At 40.2% G+C, this 22,797-nt stretch overlaps 1 protein-coding gene across 2 annotated transcripts; it reads left to right on the forward strand.

Moving 5' to 3' along the window:
- The first annotated feature begins 474 nt into the window (after nt 1-474).
- LOC129323779 (serine/arginine-rich splicing factor 5-like) lies at nt 475-22,565 on the forward strand. Of its 2 annotated transcripts, none has more exons than XM_054970470.1 (9): nt 475-641; nt 934-1,000; nt 2,040-2,176; nt 4,940-5,010; nt 9,900-9,992; nt 12,116-12,188; nt 18,819-18,892; nt 19,682-19,792; nt 20,997-22,565. In XM_054970470.1, exons 3-9 carry the CDS (start codon nt 2,051-2,053, stop codon nt 21,241-21,243), a joined length of 795 nt encoding a protein of 264 aa, XP_054826445.1. In that variant the 5' UTR covers nt 475-641; nt 934-1,000; nt 2,040-2,050; the 3' UTR covers nt 21,244-22,565. The 2 variants fall into 2 exon arrangements, with proteins under 2 accessions (XP_054826445.1, XP_054826444.1); XM_054970469.1 differs by having other exon boundaries at nt 476-641; nt 20,994-22,565.
- Nucleotides 22,566-22,797: the final 232 nt, after the last annotated feature.

Consider the following 22,797-nt stretch of genomic DNA (forward strand, 5'->3'; position numbering starts at 1 on the left):
AATGACAAAAATGAGACTATCGTACTTTGGTCACATCATCATGACAAGATTCTCTGGAAAAGTCAGAGTGGAAGGCAGAAGGAAAAGAGAAAGATGTAAAACGAGATGGTTTGACTCAATAAAAGAAGCGACGTCCTCCAGTTTGCAGGATCTGAGCAAGTCTGTTAATGATAGGACAATCTGGAGGTCTTTCGTTCATAGGGTCGCCATAGGTCGGAGACGACTTGACGGCACATAACACACACAATCCTCTAAAGCAAGTAAGACCAGGCCGCGATTGCATCCGGTCCTCCTCCTCCGCCCACAATTCCAAACAACTTATCTCCTCCTGCCTTTCTGCCAACCTCCGCTTGGCTCGCCTATCCGGTAAGCCGCCTGCCAGTCCCAAGAAGCGAAGCTCTTCCGGGAGGCGTTGCTTGAAGCGCGTTCCGAGCGCGCTGCAATCTGGGAGTTGTAGTCCTAGAGCGGGTTGGCGGAAAGTGGCTACGCAGCGCTCCTTGACGAACGCGCTGCCGCCCGCGCTGCTGCTCCTCGGAAACGAAGTGGCGCCGCCATTTTCTCTGGCGGACCAAAGCGGGTGTCACGGTTGCGCACGGAAGCAGCGAGCCAGCAAGCAAGCAAGGGAGCGCCTAGCGCTGCCGGTGAGTGCTCGAGCCCTGTCGGGGGAGCGGGTGGCGAGAGTCTGACTGATTCCTTGCAGTAAGCTCAGGGGAGCCAGGCCAGGCCTGGCCGAGCGTCACCGGCCTAGAGGGAGTATTTGTGATCTCTCTTTCTGGGCTTTGAGGCTGAACGAGGGCCTTGGCTGGTGTTCTCGGGTCGGCTGTCCTCTGTTCCTCTCCGGCTCTGAAGCCGCCCCTTTCTTTCTAGGCCCCGCGCCTCTCCTTTTCTTGCCGTTAACACCCCCCCCCTCCACCCCGCCTCGCTTCTTTCCAGATCCTGCAGAGAAGGCCTCGCAGACACACCTGAGCAGAGCCAGACTTCTCCCCAGTTCACTTGGAAGGTAACTATTTGGGGAAAGGGAGCTTGAAAGCGTATGGTCTGTTTTTGGACACCCCCGTTTTTCTTATTGCTAGGGAAATCTTTCTTTTTTAAAATTTAGAAAATGCCTTTTATCACGCGCTTTGGGGATATAAACTAAAAAGATCCCTCTTAATAAGGAGGTTTGCGCATGGTATGCGGGTGCATTTCTGTGTCTAGTAAGGTGTTATCTTACTGGGCTGTTTTTCCTCTTAGCGGGGAAACGTGCCAGTCTTTGTGTTACACAAGAATTCTGCCTTTTTTTTTTTTTTTACTCCCACACTATAATGGGAATTATTGTAATGAAAAATCTGGATGATTATTATTTCCTTGAGAAAGAGTTACCTGACCATGGTAACTCTGTACCAACCACCTGACTATGGAATTGACTACAACTTTTGAGAATCTGCTGGGTTTTTGTGTTTGTATCTATATTTGCATATGAATTTTCCCAAGAATTAAACCTGTTGCAAGTATTTCTTAGGCTGTCTCTGTTGAACGTAACTTTAACTAGTGCCCAATGTCCTTAGAATGATGTAGTTGTACTTATTTTTACATTTTATCCTGGATTCCAAATTGCCTGCCAGAGTCTGGTTGGAGAAGGAGTTAAAAATGAGACTAGTGGCAGGTGGAGGCCAGTAGTAGTGTCTTTATGAAGTCCAGCTAATGTTTCTTGCCTGTAGCGCACCAAAACAAATTTTGTTTAATGTCTTCCCCAAAAAAATACAGTTAATTATATTTAATTCCATTCCAGCCAAGGACTTCCTGTTATATAATTAACTCATGTCATTAACAGTGCACCTATAAGACTAACAAAATTTGTGGTAGGGTATGAGCTTTCGTAACACGGCTACCCATCTTGATCATGTCATTAAAAATGTGAAATGGCTAGTATCATAAAAAAAATGTGTTTGAACATTAACTTCTGTTGCCTAAACTGGCTACTAGTATAATGTCATGGATTTTGATATTAGTGTAATGAAGCTTGTTTTGGAACGCTTACCAAACTTTTTTTTTCCCAGCTGAAAATAAAATGAGTGGCTGTCGTGTCTTCGTTGGACGTTTAAGTCCACATGCCCGGGAGCGAGATGTGGAGAAATTTTTTAAAGGATATGGCCGTATACGTGAAATCAATTTGAAAAATGGTTTTGGTTTTGTGGTAGGTACATTTTTAAAAGACTTCCTTGTCCCAGTTTAGAAAGTGCTATATAGGTGACAATCAATTACAATTTGCTGTATTATATATTTGATTTCAGCACTGCATAACCATCTATCTATTTATCTATTTATGTCATTTATAGTCCCCCTTTCTCACTGAGACTCAAGGCAGATTACACAGTATGAGATTAGTACAATCCGTATCAAATACATTTCCATACAGTATCAAGGACATTTCCATAAACAATGCCATAGGGTAAATACAAGTTTTTAAAAACATAGCATTAACAAGAATCCAATACAAAGTAGAAGAAAATACTGAAACAGAACGTAATCTCTTCTAGGATTGACATTAGACAACTTAAAGCACAGGTAGTACATAGGAATACATATTTAAAGCAACAGATAATATTGTAAGACAACATAATGGTGAAGTCTATGGTTCCTAATTCATTAGCGAAGCATCTGAGATCCCATCCCTCCAATACAGCCCTCACATTTGAGTAAAAAGCCTTTTTGAATAATTCAGTTTTGCATCATTTGCGGAAAGCCAGGAGATTGAGGGCTATCTAGAAGGATCTCTACTTGTATCCAGTATAGTGTTATCTTACTGGAAACCTTGTATGTATGGGTAACATGCAAACATCAGAAAATAAGATCAAAGAAATTCTTCATGAATGTTAAAATCCTTCCTTCTTCTGTTAGCTTTAGATCTTTCTGTAAGGCATGTTTGCTACTAAGAACAACTTCTGTGGAAGAATTTTAAATGTTAAGATGCAAGCCTGTTCTTTAGGTGAAATAACTCAATCTTGCACATAATTAGAGGATGGTAGGTCTAATATGTTTATCTGAGTGTCTTCCCTGCTCTGATTTTCCATCCTTTCTATTCCCTCAACAGAACAGGATAGTTGCTATTCTAGTCTAGTTGCTTTTTTCCTTACACACACCTTGCAAGATGGGGAGGATCCAGGAGAGGAACCTGCCATCAGTGTGGTACCAACTCTCTGCTGTATCCTTTTTCCTTTTCACACTTAAGACTGAAGTCTTTAAGTATCGAAAGGACAATAAGAACTTGAACCTTTGGCAGCAGGAGAGATCTAATTTCAGTCTTGCATGATCTCCTTTATTTTTAGTAGAGTTTTCAGTGTGTTAAACAAGAGGGATCTTTTGACAAGACATAACTTACCTGTGTTACCTGTGTTCTGAAGTGTGTACATATGAATGCCAAAACGTACAGCTAGCCCAAGATCTACACAGTCTACCAGTTTCTGCCAGAATCCCAGGAAGAGTCATGCACTAATCAGTTCATCAAGGGGCCTTGATCTTTCCCCCCCATAACATTACTATGGATATTTGGTGTGAGAGAGAAGAAGCCATCCCTGCCCTCCTGAGAAACATAACAGGGCTAGAGGGGTTCATGTTCTCTTTGTAACAGGAAGAGATGAACAGCAAAAGAAAAGAAGCAGTCAGCTCATCTGTTTGACCTGTCTTGAGTGAACAATGGGGCTAGATTGACTTCTATTTTCCTTCCAATTTTCTCCTAGAGAGTGACAAAGAGACATGGCTACCCAGCTGTTTGTGCTTGTCCACCTGGGCTGGGAGTTACTAGTATTCTTTCTCTCTCCCTGCTAGGCATAATGGGCCAGGAAGAGAAAGCTAACCTACCCAGCCAGGGCATATTCTTCCAAATGGTGTATATCATTTATAAAATTAGTGGGTTGGATCCAGACACCCTTTTCACTCAACTGCACCCAGTTCTGCACCTGGCTTTTGTACATGCAGGTCCCATCATCCCAGCATAGTCTTTTTGGGTGGTTATAAGTGACCGTCCCCCCCTTCCTTTTTCACCTGAAGAAAAGGTTGTTGGGCCTATTCCATTTATTTCAATAAAAAGACTCCTATACCACCTTTCTTTGCCTATGACAGACCTATTAGATTCTGGGTAGAAAGTCTGCCTATCTCGTATAACTTGATTACATGAGAGCTCCTGATACTGGATACTACACTCTTGTGCCAGGTCATATTTCAAATGTGTATGTATCTAGCATATTCTCCAGCAAGGGAATGGAATCCTCCCCAGAACCAACAGAAGCAAACTAAAGCAAGGAACAGTCAGGAGTAGGTCCCTTGCAAATTTAGTGGAATATACTTGAAAAATGGCATCCTCAGCCCCCCAGATAGCCCCCAGCTATTTCCCCCCATAGAGAATAATGGAGAGTGGTTGGGAGCACCTTCTTTGGGTGCCCCAAAATTGGGTCCGGGGTCCAATCTTCATGAAATGAGGAGTCTTTACAGGATAGTCAGGAGTAGGTTCCCTCCAAATTTGGTGAAGTTTGGTTTAAAAATTACCCCCAACACCTGGTAGCCCCGGATTGATTTTTCCAGAGGAAACAATGGCTGAATTTTACCAAATTTTACTAATTAATTTGGTAACAATTTGGAATATCTTTTTTTGATTCAGAATACCTGTTTTTCACCAAATTAGCAAAAAATTGGTATTTTAATCAGAATTCTGAACAGAACTGCACACCCCTATTTTGCAGCTATAGTCAGCCAGAACATCTGTAAAGTTTCTTTTGTTATGCTGTGGTTTCAGATGGCCTATATAGTTTGCAAGTAACACAAATGGTCTTACGTCTTCATTGGCTTATCATCAGATATTTCTACAGAGGAGTGGAAACTAAAGAAACTGGAAAGACCTCTAGTTTGAAATCAAATTTCACTGTTACAGTTCTGACGGCATGTCTCATTTGTTTTGTCATAGGAATTTGAAGATCACAGAGATGCAGATGATGCAGTTTATGAGCTCAATGGTAAAGAACTGTGTAATGAAAGGTAATATTTCTTTTCAAATAAAATAATTGGCCAGTGCTGATGTAATAATAGCTTCCTGGAAACCACAGTTTACAAACTGTAAGCCAATCTTTAGAACACCAATTTCTTCCTTCTTAACTAGGATTGAAACCAGAGTTTTCAAACTATTTAAGAGGACATATGTTGTGGACTGCGTAAGAGTTTCAGGCTAGGATCTGGGAGACCCAGTATAGCGGGTATAGGTGTGTAGGTAGGGTAGATAGACCCCACCTCACACACCCACACAAACCTTTCACCTTCCTTGCCGCTCAAGCAGGTAAAGGCTGGGACTCCACTGACACATGCCACCTGTCTAGCTTCCGCTGCAGCAGGCAGAGAGCCCTGACCCAAATCCTCGCAGGGTCCCCTCTCTCCTCTTTCAGAGGCCCCACCAGACAGGCAGCCAGTTCCCTATATTCACCTCCCCTCACTCAGCCACTGCCCAGGGCTACTGGGGAAAAGGGAACTCAGAGGTACTTTTCCTGTATATATGCTGCCACCATTTAAATTTGGTCCATTTAACATGACCAGAGCATTTGTGTGTGTGTCAGATATTTCCCCTCAGTGAACAACTTCAGGGCAGCCAGGGTTAAAAAAAACAAAAATAAACTTAATTTACAATAAGGGATATAGAAGTGAATGGATTTTAAACTAAAAATCATACTGAGGTTGAACAGGAAAGGTTTCAAAGTAACAACAGATTTACAGCCAGCTATCTTTCTGCTGCCTCTCTTAGCAGCATCTCAAATTCTCTTGTCTCTCAAAAGCCCTCTTTTTCCTCCAATGGACTCTTAACTCTGATTGGCCTAGCATTCCACCCACTCCCATTGGCTGTCTCTCGGGAGGTGGAGAGCAGGCCAGTCCTGTCCATCACATGCTCCTCCTCCTAGACAATAGGCTGAGGCCTATTTTTAGGCCTTTGCTGGCAACCATGAGGGCTGTTATCTTTTTATTTTTATATGTATATACACCGAACACAGATAAACTCTTTATATAAACATTACCCTACCTTACACTTCTACCTACAATTGTTACAACTTTTGATTTTCCTATAACATTAACACATTAATCATTGTAATATACTTACACCATTTCCATATTTACAAGACATGTCCCTCTTTTCCCCTGGACTGGGTCTCAGCAGTTACACTGCTTAGGTTGTTCCATGGTCAAAGTCCAGACCTGGAGCTTAAGGCTCCACTGTAATACATTGTTCCATTCCCACAACTCCTTCAGAAGAGGGATAATACCAATTCTTCCTCCCCACTTTCCAAACATGCCCTGAGGATCAGTCATGTCCTGGTAAAATACAACTTGACAAGGAGCCATGTCTGACCCTTGACATTTCTTGCTCCGTGCAGGTATATTTTATAAAGTTTTTATTTGGTTGTCTTTGCTCAGTCTTGGTTGCTTCCTCTCCAGCATCTTAGATCTTGTTCCCTCTCACTGGCCATAGCACAAAGACCTCATCTCCTTCCTGGAACATTCAATGTGTCTTGCCATCTCTTTGGTTCTGTGTGGCTGTTTCCTTTGTCAAGTTTGGCTTCTCCTTTCAGGAACAAACTGTAATGTAGTTGGACCTCTCTTTTCATGCTGCTCAGAAAGATTTAATGTGGACTTGGCCCACATCTCTCTAGTCTTTCCTTGGTGTGTGACAGAGAATGCTCTACTGTTATCTAGTGTCTTGCAGTCCCCTTTGTCATCTGCCACTAGCACTGCAAGATCTTCAGTAGGCACTGTCTTATTTCTCCCATATAAGGATGCATTTGTTTTAAAATGTTCACTTTTGGGATTCACCTTATCCTTCTTTCTAGGGGTGTGCCGTTTGGTTTGGAATTTAGATTAAAACACCGAATTTTAGCTGATTTGATGAAATCCAGGTATTCCAAAGGAAAAATCGGGTGTCCTGGATTTTTACCAAATTAAACAAAAAATCAGAAAAATGCAGCCTTTGTTTTCTATGGGAAAATCACTCTGGAGGCTATCTGGTGGGCTAGAGGGGAGGGTCGTTTTTCAACCAAACTTCACCAAGTTTGGTGGGAACCTACTCCTGACTGTCCTCTAAATATTCCCCAAGTTTCATGAAGATTGGACCCCAGGGGCCAATTTTATGGGCTCCCAAAGAAGGTGCCCCCCACTTTCCATTATTCCCTATGGGGAAAATATCTGAGGACTATCTAGGGGGCTGTGGGGACAGTTTTCCTGAAAACTCCACCAAATTTTCAGGGGACCTACACCTGATTGTCTTCTAAAGACCCAAGAAGTTTCAGGAAAATTGGACTCGGGGGACCAATTCTATGAGCCCCTGAACAAGGTGCCTCCAGCCATTCCATTGTTTCCTATGGGGAAAAAAGTCAAAGCCGACTCCCACTGCAAAAACACACTGGGTCAAGGCTGCCATGGCCAACACACACTCCCAAATGCAAGCTGAGCTTATCCCAGAGAAAGCTTAATAGAACCAAGTTGAAGCACAGGAGTGGAATCCTCCTAGAACCAAAGGAAGGGGACCAGCAGCACATCAGAGAATCATTTCCATTCCGACCAAACCAAACTGAAGCAAAGGACACTGTTGCAACTTAGCTTCCTGGGGTGTGTCCGTATCCATACAGACACACCTCAGGAACCACGGCCAGGAGCATTCTACCTACTACCCAAAATCCACAAATCAGGTAACCCAGGACGCTCCATTGTTTCAGGAATTGGCACTATCACAGTAGGAGTCTCAAGATATATGGACTCTATCCTCATGCCACCAGCACACCCAGCTATTTACGGGACACCACTGACTTTCTCAGGAAAATACAGTCCATTGACAACCTACCAGATGACACCATCCTAGCAACCATGGATGTGGAGGCTCTGTACACCAATATCCCACATGCAGATGGACTGCAAGCCATCAGGAATATTATCATGGACAAAACCACAGCACACCTCGCCACTGAACTTTGCCACTTCGTACTCACAATTACTTGAGATTTGGTGACAGCTTATATCTACATGCATGGCACCACAGTATGCTAACATATTCATTGCAGACTTGGAGCAACGCTTCCTCAGCTCCCATCCACTGAAACCACTCCTGTACTTAAGATTCTTGGATGACATCTTCATCATTTGGACCCATGGGAAGGAAGCCCTTGAGAGGTTCCATCAGGACTTCAATAACTTTCACCCTACTATCAACCTGAGCCTGGACCACTCTACACAACAGGTACACTTCTTGGACACCACTGTACAACTACATAATGGACAGATAAATACCACCTTATACAGGAAACCCACCGACCGATACTCATATCTGCGTGCCTCCAGCTACCACCCTAAACATACCATTCGGTCAATTGTCTACAGCCAAGCCTTACGTTACAATTGTATCTGCTTCAGTGCTCTTGATCTGGACTCCCACTTAAGATATTTACAACAAGCATTTTTGGGGCTACAGTACTCACTAAATGAAGTGAGGAAACAAATCGACAGGGCCAGACTAGTACCCAGAAACAGCCTGCTCCAGGACAAACCTAAAGGAACTGACAACAGAACACCACTGGTTGTCTCCTATAGTTCCCAGCTCAACCCTATCCAGCGTATCATCAGTGATCTACAACCCATCCTGGAAAATGATGCCTCTCTCTCACAAACCCTGGTGGAAGACCTCTCCTTGCCTACAGACAGCTCCCCAACCTTAAACGACTTCTCACTTACAACCATGAATCGGCTAGCAGAGTCACCAACACAGGTACCAGACCCTGCAACAGACCCAGATGCCAGCTCTGCCCTCATATCTACCCAGGAAATACAATTACAGGACCGGATGGCGTTAACTACACTATCTCTGGCTCTTACAGCTGCTCATCCTCCAACGTGATATATGCCCTCATGTGCCAACAATGCCCATCTGCTCTGTACATTGGACAAACCAGCCAACCTCTGTGCAAAAGAATAAATGGACACAAATCTGACATTAAAAATGGCAACATCCAGAAACCAGTGGGAGAACACTTCAGTCTGTCAGGACATAAAGGTTACTGTAGTTCAACAGAAACCTTTCAAAAACAGAATCCAGCGGGAAGCTGCTGAATTGGAATTCATATGCAATTTTGACTCAGTCAGGCTTGGATTGAATAGAGACCATGACTGGTTATCTCATTATCAGAAGTAACTGATTTTATTATCAGAAGCAAACTGATTCCATTATCAGAAGCCATTGATTGCATCTACTCCCCCCTCCCCTCACCACCTATATATATCTGACCAGTTTCTTCATACCCTCCATGCATCTGACAAAGAGAACTGTGATTCTCGGAAGCTTTATGCTACAGTAAAGTTGGTTAGTCTTAAAGGTGCTACTGGACTCTTTTCAACTTAGCTTCAGTTTACTTCTGTTGGGCTAAGTTGCAAAAGTGTCCCTTGCTTCAGTATGGTTTGGGTTGAATGGATGTGATTCTCTGATGTGATGTTGGTCCCCTTGCTTCACTTTGGCTCTGGGGAGGGATTCATTCCTGTGATTCTGTTTGCTTCTGTTGGAGGTGATCACAGAGTCTGGCCAGTAAGCTAAGTATTTTTGGCTTGCTAAAGGAATAAGAATAAAAATGCTGCGTAAATTTAGGAAGACCTCTTGTATCCAGTACTTACGCTATAGAATGAGCATGTGTGTGTTATACAATGAATACATAATGAGGTTTTTCTGGGTAACACTTGTCTGTGTAGGCAAGTATTTGCTTTCCTGGATTTAGTTTTCAAGCATCTCTAATGTCGTTCTTTTAATTTAAAGTTAGATGTCTGGAGAAAAATGCCACCTGTTTGTGTACACTTTCCAAAGGGAAAAGACCTAAGGGACTAAAGAAACAATTTTATCTTTTATGTTACAGAGTTACAATTGAACATGCCAGAGCCCGAAGAGGGGGTAGGGGCAGATACCCTCAACGGTTCAATTATTACCAATCCTATGGAGGTGGATCTAGGTAACGATCTTGATCTGTTGATTTTCATGTTCACTTCTGAAGCAAACTGTGTTTCTAAACATTAGCATACATCCAAGATTTCAAAGTGCTTTAAACTCCTGGGCAGTTGCATAATATTACAAGGTGCTTGGCCAACCAGTTAGCTAGGCTTCTTCCAGTGCTGCTTACCATTTTTATTGTGGTTGTACTGCAAGCTCTTCCCACAGAATGGAGCTGTTTACTGCCTTCCACTGCACCACACACCTCACAGCATTTTTCTTCGATCAGAGGACTCCTGTGACCAGTACCGGACACGATGGAGCAGCCTACTATAGTAATAAGGACTTGGCAAAAATTGCCCCCTCCCAACATTTTTTGCCATTTTGTTTGTTTTCAAAAAAAGATTTCGACCCAACCCTTAGTATTACTAGGAAACTTCTGCAGATACGTCATTAATGGAAGCAGGTGCATTAATGGAAGCATTAATGGAAGCAGGAAGCACTGATGCAGTGATCTTTAAGGCTGCATCAGTGATCTTTAAGGCTGAGAGAAAAGAATTGTGCCAGTAATGCCATTAATTACTAGCAATTGAATGCCCCTTTCTTCCTGTTCATACCATTGTGATGCATACTTCTCATCTGAACAACCCGAGCATGCCATTGTTTAAAATTTATGTTTAAAAATACTGGTCCTGTATTAGCTTGACAAATTGAAGGGGTTTCTTGTAGGTATGGGTGAGATGTGCCCCATTACTACATATCTTGGTAAGCCTTGGAATGGGAACTAACTCTTATAGTAAACATTCTGCTAAAGTCAGTGAAGCCTACAACCAAAACAAAATTTGAGGGTCTGGAAAAAGTCATTTGAAGACAATATAATGTATATAATATTGAAATCTACAAAACAGTAATCAGTAACAATATATTTACAGTGTGTACTTGGAAATATAATCTTACTGTATCTTTAAAATTAAATTAACTTCTTTTGTTTCTAAACTGTGGACTGTTGTCTGTCTGTTCGTAGGCATTTGTAATGACTTTGCATGTGATTGCTTTGAAATGTATTTAGCAGTTTTGCATTTAACTCAAAGGCAGCTGCCAATCTCATGGTAAAGAAACTTGGGAACATCTAATTATGCATATTGCAGTATGCTGTTCTCTTTTCTTTAGTGCAGTGATGTTGCTGCAGTAAGAGTGGTCGAAGGTCCAGGCTAAAAGTGAACTTTTAAAGTAGGAAAATGTGACTGACAGTCATGGGCATCTGGCATGGTAGTCACGTTCATGACATCAGGCACATGGTTCGAGACAAGAAGACACTGCTATTTCCAGTAGTGAAAAGTGGGACTCGACCTGCCAGTTGGGATATTCTGGAACTTCTGTTTTAAATGCTCTGAAGTGAAGATCTGGATATTCTGAAAATGTGGGGCATTTAGAGGTATGCAAATAAAATGGAGTTGCCTCTTCTTCAGCGTCCAAAAAGGAGTACACTGTTAGTTGAATATTATGTGATATGAAGGCACCACCAAATGGATTCTGGCAGCTAACCTGGACAAACTAACTTACAGGTTATTCATACTGCTATGTATAATACTTGGGCTTTAATAACAGTAAGCCAGATCTTGAAGCAGAAGTATACTAATACACAATGAATTAAAATGCATCAGCTTATATTACCATATCTTAAGCTTACTGATGAGTAAATACTACAGTGCCGCAGTAAGCACATGGCCTCCATGGCCTTTACTCCCTAGGGCTGATTTGTATTTGATCATTCATCATTTGATGTGTTTCTAGCGAATATATTAGTATTGTTTGAGGTTATGCCATTTGATGTGAAGGCTTTCTGTGGTAACTCTTTCTTGACGTGATAAGCATACCTGTGTAAACGGTCCCATAGTTTTTAGCCCACACTTTTCAATTTGTGTGTAGATTCCATTTGGCTTTCCTAATTACTCCTTTCCTTGTGGGAATAGCCAGTAACTGCCTGGTAGCCTGTCCCCCATTTACATAGACAGTGAATGTATTTATAAGAATGTTTTCTGGTTTTTTAGTAGTAGTATACAGTCTGTCAAAGCAGAGCACATTGTAGTCTTGTATATGAGGTATAAAACGATGGCAATGTGAAAACATGTTTGTCTCTTTTAGCCAGTATGGTCCACCTCTTCGTACTGAACACAGACTTATAGTGGAAAACCTTTCTTCACGTGTTAGCTGGCAGGTGAGTTAGACTGGATCTTTAATAACATTTTTGTTCATAACATGTTTCTTGACAGAAATGCCATATCATTTAACACACTCAAGTTAAAGCAATCAAAACATTTTTTCATTAAAACCAAAGCTTGGAGTTTTTGACCTGCAAACCAACAAATAAGCATGTTAGTGTTTGTATTGTAAAAATGAACTTCTAATTAGTGTTTCTTAGACAACTGTAATCCATCATCATCTAATAAGAACTGTGAAAAATCAACACAGACACAGCTGATATTTTTGTAAAATTATGAAGTCTGCAATTTTTTGCCTGTCTGTATCTGGCTTCTGTAGAATGAACAGAATGACCATGTGGTTCAAGTATTGTAAGCGTGTTATAATGCAAGGAGTCTCTTACATTTTATTTATTTATTCATTTATAGTCCGCCTTTCTCACTGAGACTCAAGGCGGATTACACAGTAAGAGATTAGTACAATCAGTATCAAGGACATTTCAGTACAGTATCAAGGACATTTCCATAAACAATGCCATAGGGTAAATAGATACAAGTTTAAAAGCCATAGTATTAGCAAGAATCCAATTCAGAGTAGAAAAAAATACTGAAACAAAACAATCAATTATAGGTCTAACATTAGACAACATGGAGCAGAGGTGGTACATAGGAATACGTATTTAAAGCAACAGATAATATGTATGGCAATATAGTGATGAAGTCTATGGTCCCCAACTCATTAGCGAAACATCTGAGACCCCATCCCTACAATACAGCCCTCCCATTTGAGTAAAAAGCCTTTTTGACTAGTTCGGTTTTGTATTGTTTATGGAAAGCCAGGAGAGTGGGGGCTCTCCTGACCTCCTCAGGCCAGTCATTCCACAGGATAGGGACCACTGCAGAGAAAGCCTGTGTACAGGCTGCTGCTGACTTCAGACGTGTGCAGCCTGGCACCTGCAAGAGACCCTGTTCAGATGAGCGAAGCTGCCAGGGAGGAACATAGGGAGGAAGGTGGTCCCATAGGTATGCCAGACCAAAGCTGTGAAGAACTTTGTATGTAATAACCAATACCTTGAACTGAACTGAAAGGACCCTGTTGGCCACCTTGTGTGTTAAATTAGAAATATCCAGACTGCAAATTTAGAAGTGTGTTGGAAATTAAACTGTTTGGTTCCTAAACGTAGATGTAGGTTTTGGCTTTTTTAGGGCTTAAAGCTATTTAGGGCTTAAAAGTCATGCCACATAAATTTGTCCTGTCATTGTTCTCATAAAATGCCGTTCAAAAAGAGATTAACTGAAAACAATAAATGAAAAATAAAACTTGATTGCAATATTACTTAGCTTTTTCACACATGATACTTTTTATACAAGGAAGGGGATAATTGTGTAGGAAAACACCTGGGTGTACCAAATGGTTGTTTTGCCAAATATATGCCTAGGAGCCTGTTGCCATGTCTCGTGCAAAAACGCACTTTGGCTGATTTGATGTACCAAACTAATCTCTGATAAAGAATATTTTCCTAATACCTATTCCCTCATTCGGATTTAATGTCCTTCATTCTACCCCAAGTGGCAAGGAAAACAATATAACACTCTGCTTTATCATCTAGATTCAAATCTAGTCAACATTCAGTTGTTGATTAGGCTTTGTGTTCAAAATCCTTAATATAGTAACAAAAATGGGAGCTGTTTCATACATTAAGCAAGAAAAGTTGGTAAAAGTTGAATTTATATATAATTACTTTAAGAAGCTGGTCAGCCACATCTAACTATAAGCAGATGATGAAGTTAAGTTCTTCAAACAGAGTTTTAACTAATACCTAAAGAGTAAATAAAAACTTTAGGAACAGGATGGGGAAGTAATTGACAGTGCAAAAATCAAGAATGGTTTTGGAATAATTACATAGTTGTCTTGGCTGGAAGCACACCATGCTATTATAATGATCTGGAGCAAGTAAGTTTTTGTTGGCTAGCAAAATGAATCATAAGCATTGATGGGTTATTCCTAGAAGGAGAGGATAATGTGCATGATGAAAGATATATTTGGGGTCCATTATTCATGTGCGAACCATTCAATTTGAGACCAATTTATTTATGTATTCAGTTTTTATACCACTTCTCTTCAGTTAAGATCTCGAAGATTAGAATATAATATACAGATATATACTAATCTCAGCATTAATGCAGCACTCTAGGAATATCCAATTTTGTTTGCCTTTCCAATAAACTCACAGAAGCATTCAAATCACCAGGCCATAAAACTTGAGAGGAACTGGAGTCTCATTTTTAAGCTGCTTCACAATTCTGTTCTTGAGTTTAGTCTGCATAGTAGCATTTACTGTCAGCGTTGGAGTTCCTTTGTGTTAAAGAGACATGGAGTAAAGTAACTGGGACGAAAGACAAATACCTTTGTCTTTCAATTTATTATTAGAGCTGAAAATTCTATTAAGAATTTATTATTGTTGTTGTTATTGTTGTGCAAAGAACAAAATAAGTCCTGCCAGAATGGTTTACAGTCTTACATAACCAGATGCCTCTAGCATCCATCCCCATGATTCCATATTCAGTATATTTACTGCCTCTCTAGTCCATTTACTGCTATTAGGCCTGATAGCTAATCTATTCATTTGGTCTTGGCCTGGTTGCCCGATGAGACTTAGCTGTCTTTATCCGCTTCTAACAGCTTCCCAGTGCATTGGCACTTGTATTCAATGTAAATAAGGATATTGAACATCAGAAGTAAAACTTATAACTTGAGCAGACTCGCCTGTTACATGATTTGGCAGTTATATACCTAGCACTGAGGCCTGAGATACACATTTATTTTACTACTTACACCCAACTCTTGTCATGGCTCAAGGTAGATGCTAGCAGCTTATATCCTGTTAAAAGCCCCTGCAAATAAAATGGTATTGCAGTGCATCCTGAAAGTAAGACAGCTGCTGTAGTATAGTGGTTAAGAGGATGGGTTGCGAGTCAGCACTCTGCTTGTTCAAATCCTACTACTGCCACTTTGGGTAAGCCACTTCTCTCAGCCCTGGCTGTATTGTGGGGATAATAACAACACTGACTTTGTTAAATGCTCTGACTGTGACACTGATCTGTCCAAAAGGGCAGTATATAAGCTCACTGTTGTTATTGTTAACGTTCTCTTCACCGCCTCTTGACAGCCCGTTCCACAAAGTGAAAGCTACAGTGAAAAAGGCATGGGCTCTGGTTGTTGCTGATCAGGTTGCTTTAACTGTGGGGAACAACTAGTAGAGATTAGTAGGCTGAGGGCTGTAGTTCATTCATGGGAATGTATGAGACTGCCCTTTAGATATGCAGGCCTAGGAGATGAATGGCTTTAAAGGTCATAACCAACACCTTGAATTGAACTCAGAAATACTGACAGCCAGTGTAGCTGTTTTAAGATGGGCAAGATGTTCCCATCTGCTAGCCCTGACAATAATTGGGCTGCTGCATTCTGAAGTTGTCTTTCAGAGTTGTCTTCAAGGGCAGCATTACAGTAATTCAACTGTGATGTTATAAAACTGTGGATTGCAGGCCAGATCAGCAGAGTCTCTAAGAAAGGAACCGGATGTAGTTGACTGAAGGCACTATTGGCCACTATGGCAGCCTGCTTCTCAAACAGCAAGGCTGTTACAGTAATAGGTTGGTACCCTCCTTATTTGCACTAAGGCCCGGTAAATGTAACAGCTGCTTTTAGTGGCTGTTCCTGGTGGCAAGCTGTTTCTGTATATGAGCTTTCCATATGGCAGTACTCACTGGGTCAGCAGAAACCTTACTTCGCATTAAAAACAGCCAAAATGTGGCTACTTGTCACAGTGCATTCCCCATGGGCTTGCATTTCCCATGCAAAACATGCTGCTCTGGTATGATCCATGGAGGAAATCAAGGAGGATGCACAGCATATCTGTACTAAGCAAATAAGTATCAATATATTCCCTAGGGTTTTTTTAACTGAGAGTAAACTTTTTTTCTGTTCAAATCTATTTATTTGCAGCCATGATACAAACTATAAGTTGTTTTATATTAAAGTCTTACTTGCCTTTTTGAGACTGGTGGGATTGTCAATTGTATGAGAAACACTAAATTATTGCAGGCATCTGTTTACTTAGAAGTTATTTAGTGTTTACATAGACAGCATATTTATGCTTGCAAGAGAGTGGTGACTTTAATATGTTGCAAGCCTGGGAAATGTTAATGTCTGCGTTATGCAGGTATAAAGAAAACCAGAAATTTATATTTTGCCATCTTACACCCATGGCCATTCCTTTTTCTTTGCTGTTTAGTGCACAGTGTATGCCTGGCTTCATCATTTCTAAGCTTTGAAGCAAAATAGGCTTAACAGGAAATTAAGTCATTTCTTATTAATCCCTTTGCCATTTTAAAATAACTAACTGTATCTGCTCAAGCCCTTGTCTCACTACACACATGGATTGCATTAGATAGATTTTAATGAAACCCTGACAAACCTGGAAGGACAAAGTATTTGCACTGCCAGTTGCAGGTTTGTAGTCCTGGGGTGCAATTTAGAAAAAGTTTCAGGTCCTTTTGAAGTCAGTATATGGTTGTCTCATTTATTTTAGTGAGATTACGAAGCCAGTTTGCTGCTCATGGTATGAGTAGCAATAGTCCCCGGGCATGTACCTGTCTTCTGTGAGATGGATGGCCTAGGAAAGGAAAGCAGAACCAGCACAAAGTATTTTAGCTAAGGCAACACAGATAATTGAGGCAAGGCTGGATACCAGTGGTCCCCCCCCCCCCAAGCCAGTACATTCTGGTGTTTAAAAGCATCAAAATCTCCTATTAGTTTAGATGCATTTTTGTTGATAATGCATATTTGTTATAACTGGTTTCCCCCTATTTTTATAAGTTTTTATATGCTTGAAGAGAGAGCTAGAAACATAACTTTATATGTACGTTTTATATACAGGAATTCCAGTATTTAAGATACTTCTGGTTAGGTTCTAGAGGAAAAAATAAGCTCTGAACTTCTGCATTAACACATTTTCCTTTTTGATTAATGCAGTCAACTTAGAGTAGCTAAAGAAATAGGTCAGATTTTTAAATAAATGAGATGTGATTTTTTTAATGTACATTCTTATACTGTTTGAACTAAACTGTTATAGTGAACGACACAGGTATTGATGAAAACAAACTTTTTCTTGGCTTTGTTAACTTGACTGTAGATGTAATCAGTTTCAAGTTTTCAAGATGTAATCAGTTTCAAGTTTTTTGAACATCTCTTTCAATTATATGTTGTAAACTCTGTATGGAAGGTATTCAGTCCTACAAAATACTAAGTACTTTGGCCTTGACTGCAAAACTCTTGTACTCATTGTTGAGCACAAGCAGGAATGGTTTGTGTGTTCATCAAATGTCACAGGATTTGGGCTGAAGTGCTCAGTAAGCTTGTAGAATTGAATCCTGCCGTGAAGAAATGTCTGCTCTTAAAGATTGTTTCATGTTAGGATAAAGTCTCAGAATTTCAGACTGTTTTTTATCCAGTTCAGCTTTTACAAACTAGCATGTGAACTTTATTAAACACTAAATAAATTGAGGCATCCTGTAATCTGTAGTTCAGTTTTTAGGCTTTTTGTTTGTTTTTTTTTCACAAATATATCTCTAACCAAGTTCATTTTGAACCTCTTTTAACAGCCTTGCTTTGGGTTAGCCCTCGTTTCTCTTGTGTGGAGGAGAAAGAACCCAAGAGGTTGGGGTTCCTAGTGGCTGAATTTCTAGGGCTTGGCCTGTTCTGAGTTTTCCCTTTGGTACTCATGACACACCTATCTTGGCGATGTAGATCTTGGTTGGCCCACAGCTCGATTGGCTAGCACAGGTCAACCGCAGGTTCTAGAGCCACTTCCGGAGACTGTGTCCAGTGCTTTCAGGGTTCTGGTACATCCCTCTGAAGCACATTGCTATGATCCATTCCTCTGCCCCTCCCATGTAAGGGAGTTCCTCTTGGTCTGCTAGGTATTGGACAAGCGGCTCTTTGCTTAAGGTACCTGCTTATATCATCTGACCACTTGTGGTATGTTGTGGTAAGTAGCCTGTGGCTATAAAATGTCAGCTATTATTTGGGGCACTTTGTAAAGGTTAAGAAATAATTAATAAACAGTTTATTTTTAAACATTTATAACACTTAGTCTGTATAGTGTTGCAACTTAGACTCAGTCTCAATTACATTAAATGCAAGTCTCTGTTAAAATAACACTGAGGTTGTGACACGGACTGACAAAAGCCAGAAAAGTAGTTGTTACCACTGTCTTTTGACAGCTTGTGACAGAATCTTAGCATTAACTTAATAAAGACATTTGTGTTTAATTTGTGTAGATGAGGAGAGGAGGAATGTTTGCAGGCAAACTTTTAATATACAAGTGAACTGAGACTTCAGTTATGATCAAACGCTTGCATTTAATAACACTATTTGTCTGTGACATAGTTTAAACATACGTGATAATCTTTTAACTGGTTTGTTATATTGCTCTATCTGAGCTATAAGTTTAGCTTAATTTTGCTCATCATAGCTTTAATATATTGGATTTTGCTATAATTGTTAGTCATAACAAGCAGGCTTGTGTAACACTGTGTCTTGGGTTTTATACTTCGTTTAAGCTGATCTGTACCTTTTACTACAGGATTTGAAAGACTTCATGAGAAAGGCTGGAGAAGTGACTTTTGTAGATGCTCACAGAAACAATCCAAATGAAGGGTAAGATCACATTTATATAATTAAGTAAGTGATCCAGGTCCCAAAAAACATTTTAGGTGCGCACAGAAGTATGCGTATGTCTAGCTGGATTTTTTTCTTTGAACAACCATCTCAGTGCCGCGTCATACTGGTTACCCTCTTTTGTCAGTGGGGCTATGTGTTGTCATTGCCCCCTCAATTTGCCCCCAGTTTAGTACTACTTTATATTTCCTGTATTTCTCAATTGTCTTGGACACTGCTTGTATTAAATAGTAGAACACTGCTGGTTATAATTAATCACCACTGGACTGAATGGGGAAATGAAAATTCTTGTTATGTTGACTCCCTTCTCTCTCTCTCTCTCTCCTACAACCAATGAGATTCTGTAGATTTGCAGGGGTAGTGGATGCAGAAAATACTTTATAAACTAAGCATCAGCACAAATAACTGTATTTGAATAGTTAGGCGGTTATGATTTTTATGGTTTTTATTGTAAGTATAAAAGTTTTGAACATTATGAGGTTATCAGCTCAATCATAGCATTGCTTTTGGGAATTACTGTTTATATGGTGGGATACTATTGCCTCCAGTTTTATTTCTGTTCAACAAACAAGTTTTAATTTGTGGTTAAAAAGGAGCAACTATTAATTTCTTTAAGCTGTGACTGACTTGGGGGTGTATACTAATCCTAATAGCTAATAGGGTTTTAGGTGGAGAACTGTTAACTTTTGCAAGTATAGTAAATGAAAAATATTTCTTTCCAGCCATAACCACCAACATATACAGTAATTTTGCTGATGGCTTTTATAGGGTTGTAGAGTTTGCATCGTCTAGTGACATGAAGAGCGCTATGGATAAATTGGATGGTAGTGAGTTGAATGGACGCAGAATTAAATTAATTGAAGATCGCAAAAGGCGCAGGTATGTTATCACATAATATTGTTATTTGAGATGTTTTATTTCCTAATAAAGAGCTTTAAAATTCACTTGTTTAGGAATTACTTTGCACCAAATTTTTCCATTTGTCAGAGAAGAATTTCTTTCTTTCTACATCTAATCAAGCTGATTGGGCTTTCAATGAGGCACTGTCATCTGAAGGGATGGAATTGCAGCTGCTTTCAAATAGTACTCAGAAGGGTTGCTGTTGCTGCTGTTTGCAGGGAATTAATAATGGGGAAGGACACCTGTTGGTTGGGCTGAGTGTTATCCAGTGTTAAGGCTTTCTACAAATATTGGACAAAAAATGTGCCAGGTCTTCGCTGACTCATGCTTTCTGCCCTTAGTTCTTGGCTTGGTTCTGCTTCTGTGCATATGCTGATAATACTTTAACATAGTTATTGAAAATAATGGCATAACTCTCTGCTGTTTCAAGTATCATTATACCAGACATAAAAAAGCATATAACTATATGGACCCAGATTTGGTTTGGTTCAGGTTCCAACCTTGTTATCCTCAGAATCTGTCTGACCTGCTTTCATTCTGTATCAGAGTGAGAGATGCCATATTAAATGTAGAAGTGGCAATAATTTACTATACTTTGACCCAGAACACAAGTGATCAAGATGACAAATGGTCAGAATGGTGTAGGGTTTAGAATGTCAGACTATGATCTGAGTGCCATGGAAGCTTGCTTGGTGATCTTGGGCCAGTCATACACTCTTGAGAGTGTACCTCAGAGAGTTGTGAAAATAAAATGCAGGAGAGAGGAACAGTGTACAGAGGAACAGGTCAATTGGTGAGAAAGGCAGGGTATAGAAGTAAAATAAAGAAAATTCTCTGTGCAGCATGGTTTTTGAGTACCCCTTTCCAGTTGCAGTGCTCTGAAAAGCCCTACAGCTCACTCTAGATAATTAAGGGAGCTTCAGGAGTGATCTCTAAAGCAGTGAGAAGAGCTGTGGGACAGAACAGGGAGATGACCTCTTGCACATTCACCAGTAGAACATTTTGAATTCTTGCAGTAAAAGTATGTTGACAGAGTATCACTATAGACCATATTTATGGGCTTCATAGACTCCCCAGTAGTGTAGGGGAGATAATCCAGATACAGAGTGTTGGACAAATATTAAAAATTACATTGTGGGTTCTTAAATATTTAGTTTAAAACCAATTCAATCTGTATCAGAAGCAGATCCCGTTCACGAAGTTATTCAAGATCTCGCAGCAAATCTAGATCTGCAAGATCTTCCAAGTCAAGCAGCAAGTCTCGATCTCGTAGCCGTACACCCGAGAAGAGAAGCTCTCGCAGCCGTACACCTGAAAGGAAGGGCTCTGAGAAAAACCACCACGCAGGCCCACAGAATTCCTCTCCCTCTCCTCCTCCAGCCAAGAAGAGATCTCGCTCTAGGTCAAGTTCTGCTGAAAGCCGCAGTTAAGGTATTTTGAGAGATGTATAAATATTTTGTTTCTAAGTCACCATTTTCTACAAGCTTGAAATAAGGTGCAGGTGCGTGTAGGGGGGAATTCCATCAGGTGACCATAGACATCTGCAATGTGGATATAAACTCCCACCCCATCCTTAATGGAGTGGGGTAAATTGTAATTAACAAAAAAAAAATGAATCAAATTATAATTACCCAAATGTGCTATGTACTGCTTTAGGAAAGTTGTTGCTGGCTAAAGCAGCACACCTACAGGGGCTTTGTCCTTGCTGTTGAATATATTGGACTTAAGATGTGGACTGTGATACCACTTTTCAAAATACTTTGTCTGTGCTTCTTTTTTGCACCTAGATGACCTCCTAGTTGGCATTCTAGCACACTTAGCTGAATTGCACTGGCCATTAACATGCAATTTAGAGAAGCGCCTGCTAACATTCCCAGAATACAATTATCCTTTCCTAGGGATATTTGGATTGTGAATAAGTGATGTTGTTTATTCTAAACTAGAATTTACATAAACAGTAGTGAGCTAGGAAGGATATTTAAAATGTTACCTGGCTAACAAAAGCGGTGCATTTTTTAAAATCCTAGTTTAGAATAAGCCTTGGAGAAGAAGTGTGTTTCCTGTGTCAGGTTGCAGCTGGATAAGGTAAAAAGTTTTTCTGAACTTGGTTTCTGTTGTAAGTGACTCAAACAGGAGGGAGGTGTCCAATAAGTAGTTTCAGAGCACATGTAACCTGTGGTCTAAGAAGACCTCATCTCATGGAGGAAATTGTTTGGATATTAAAATACATACATGTTGCTGGATTCGTATTTTAAGGTCACAAAGAGAGATTTGTCCCGTGTGGCTACCAGAGAGTAGTACTAAATACTACAAGTGCATGTACTATAAGTAGTAGCAGTTTGTCAAATTTAAGAGGGCAGGATTATTTTCGAACTGTCAACACAAACTTTCAGTAAAAGCTTAATGTTATGTGAATTTATTAATGCTGAAGTGTAAAGGGCATCTTTCTTAGGTTTACAAAACATGCTTTTGTTTTTGTTAGTAGGCAGTTCCTTGTTAGTCCTTAACAATATTGTGGTCACAAAATTATCTGGCTTCCAATTACCTAAAATGAGGGAATCTGCTTGAAATATTTGTAAATTGACCCCTAAAACGTTTAAATGTATTGATGTGATAAAGTAAATAAAATAAATGTTTCTCTCCTGCTTACTGCATCTTCGGCGGTCTTTCTATGTTCATTAAAACTTAAGTTTGTAGACCTTTTTTCTTTGTTAGCAACGGTTTATTTTCAATAAAATTGATACCTAATTAATTACTAGTTCATCTGTCATTTCTCAGACTCCTTAAAAACGGGAGAAAATTTCCTTGCTTGTATTTTTCTACATTTCTACCTTAGACAGAACAGTTAAAAGATTGGGGGAAGGATTGTCAGGGGGGCATTGAGCAAAATAACAGAGTGAGTAGTAAAATTGGCTTACATGCTAAACTCCCTTACCCTCCCTTTCAAATTGAGCTCCTCTTTTCATAGCTGCCCTACCGCCAAT

This window comes from Eublepharis macularius, chromosome 2 (genome assembly GCF_028583425.1).
Source record: "Eublepharis macularius isolate TG4126 chromosome 2, MPM_Emac_v1.0, whole genome shotgun sequence".
In the NCBI taxonomy this organism is placed as follows: domain Eukaryota; kingdom Metazoa; phylum Chordata; class Lepidosauria; order Squamata; family Eublepharidae; genus Eublepharis; species Eublepharis macularius.

What these genes read in the sequence shown, in the direction of transcription:
- LOC129323779 (XM_054970469.1), top strand. Translation starts at nt 2,051, where the DNA reads ATGAGTGGCTGTCGTGTCTTCGTTGGACGTTTAAGTCCACATGCCCGG. An exon ending in TCCTATGGAGGTGGATCTAG is followed by an intron (nt 9,993 to 12,115) that starts GTAACGATCTTG and finishes TGTCTCTTTTAG; the next exon opens with CCAGTATGGTCCACCTCTTC. An exon ending in AGAAACAATCCAAATGAAGG is followed by an intron (nt 18,893 to 19,681) that starts GTAAGATCACAT and finishes TGGCTTTTATAG; the next exon opens with GGTTGTAGAGTTTGCATCGT.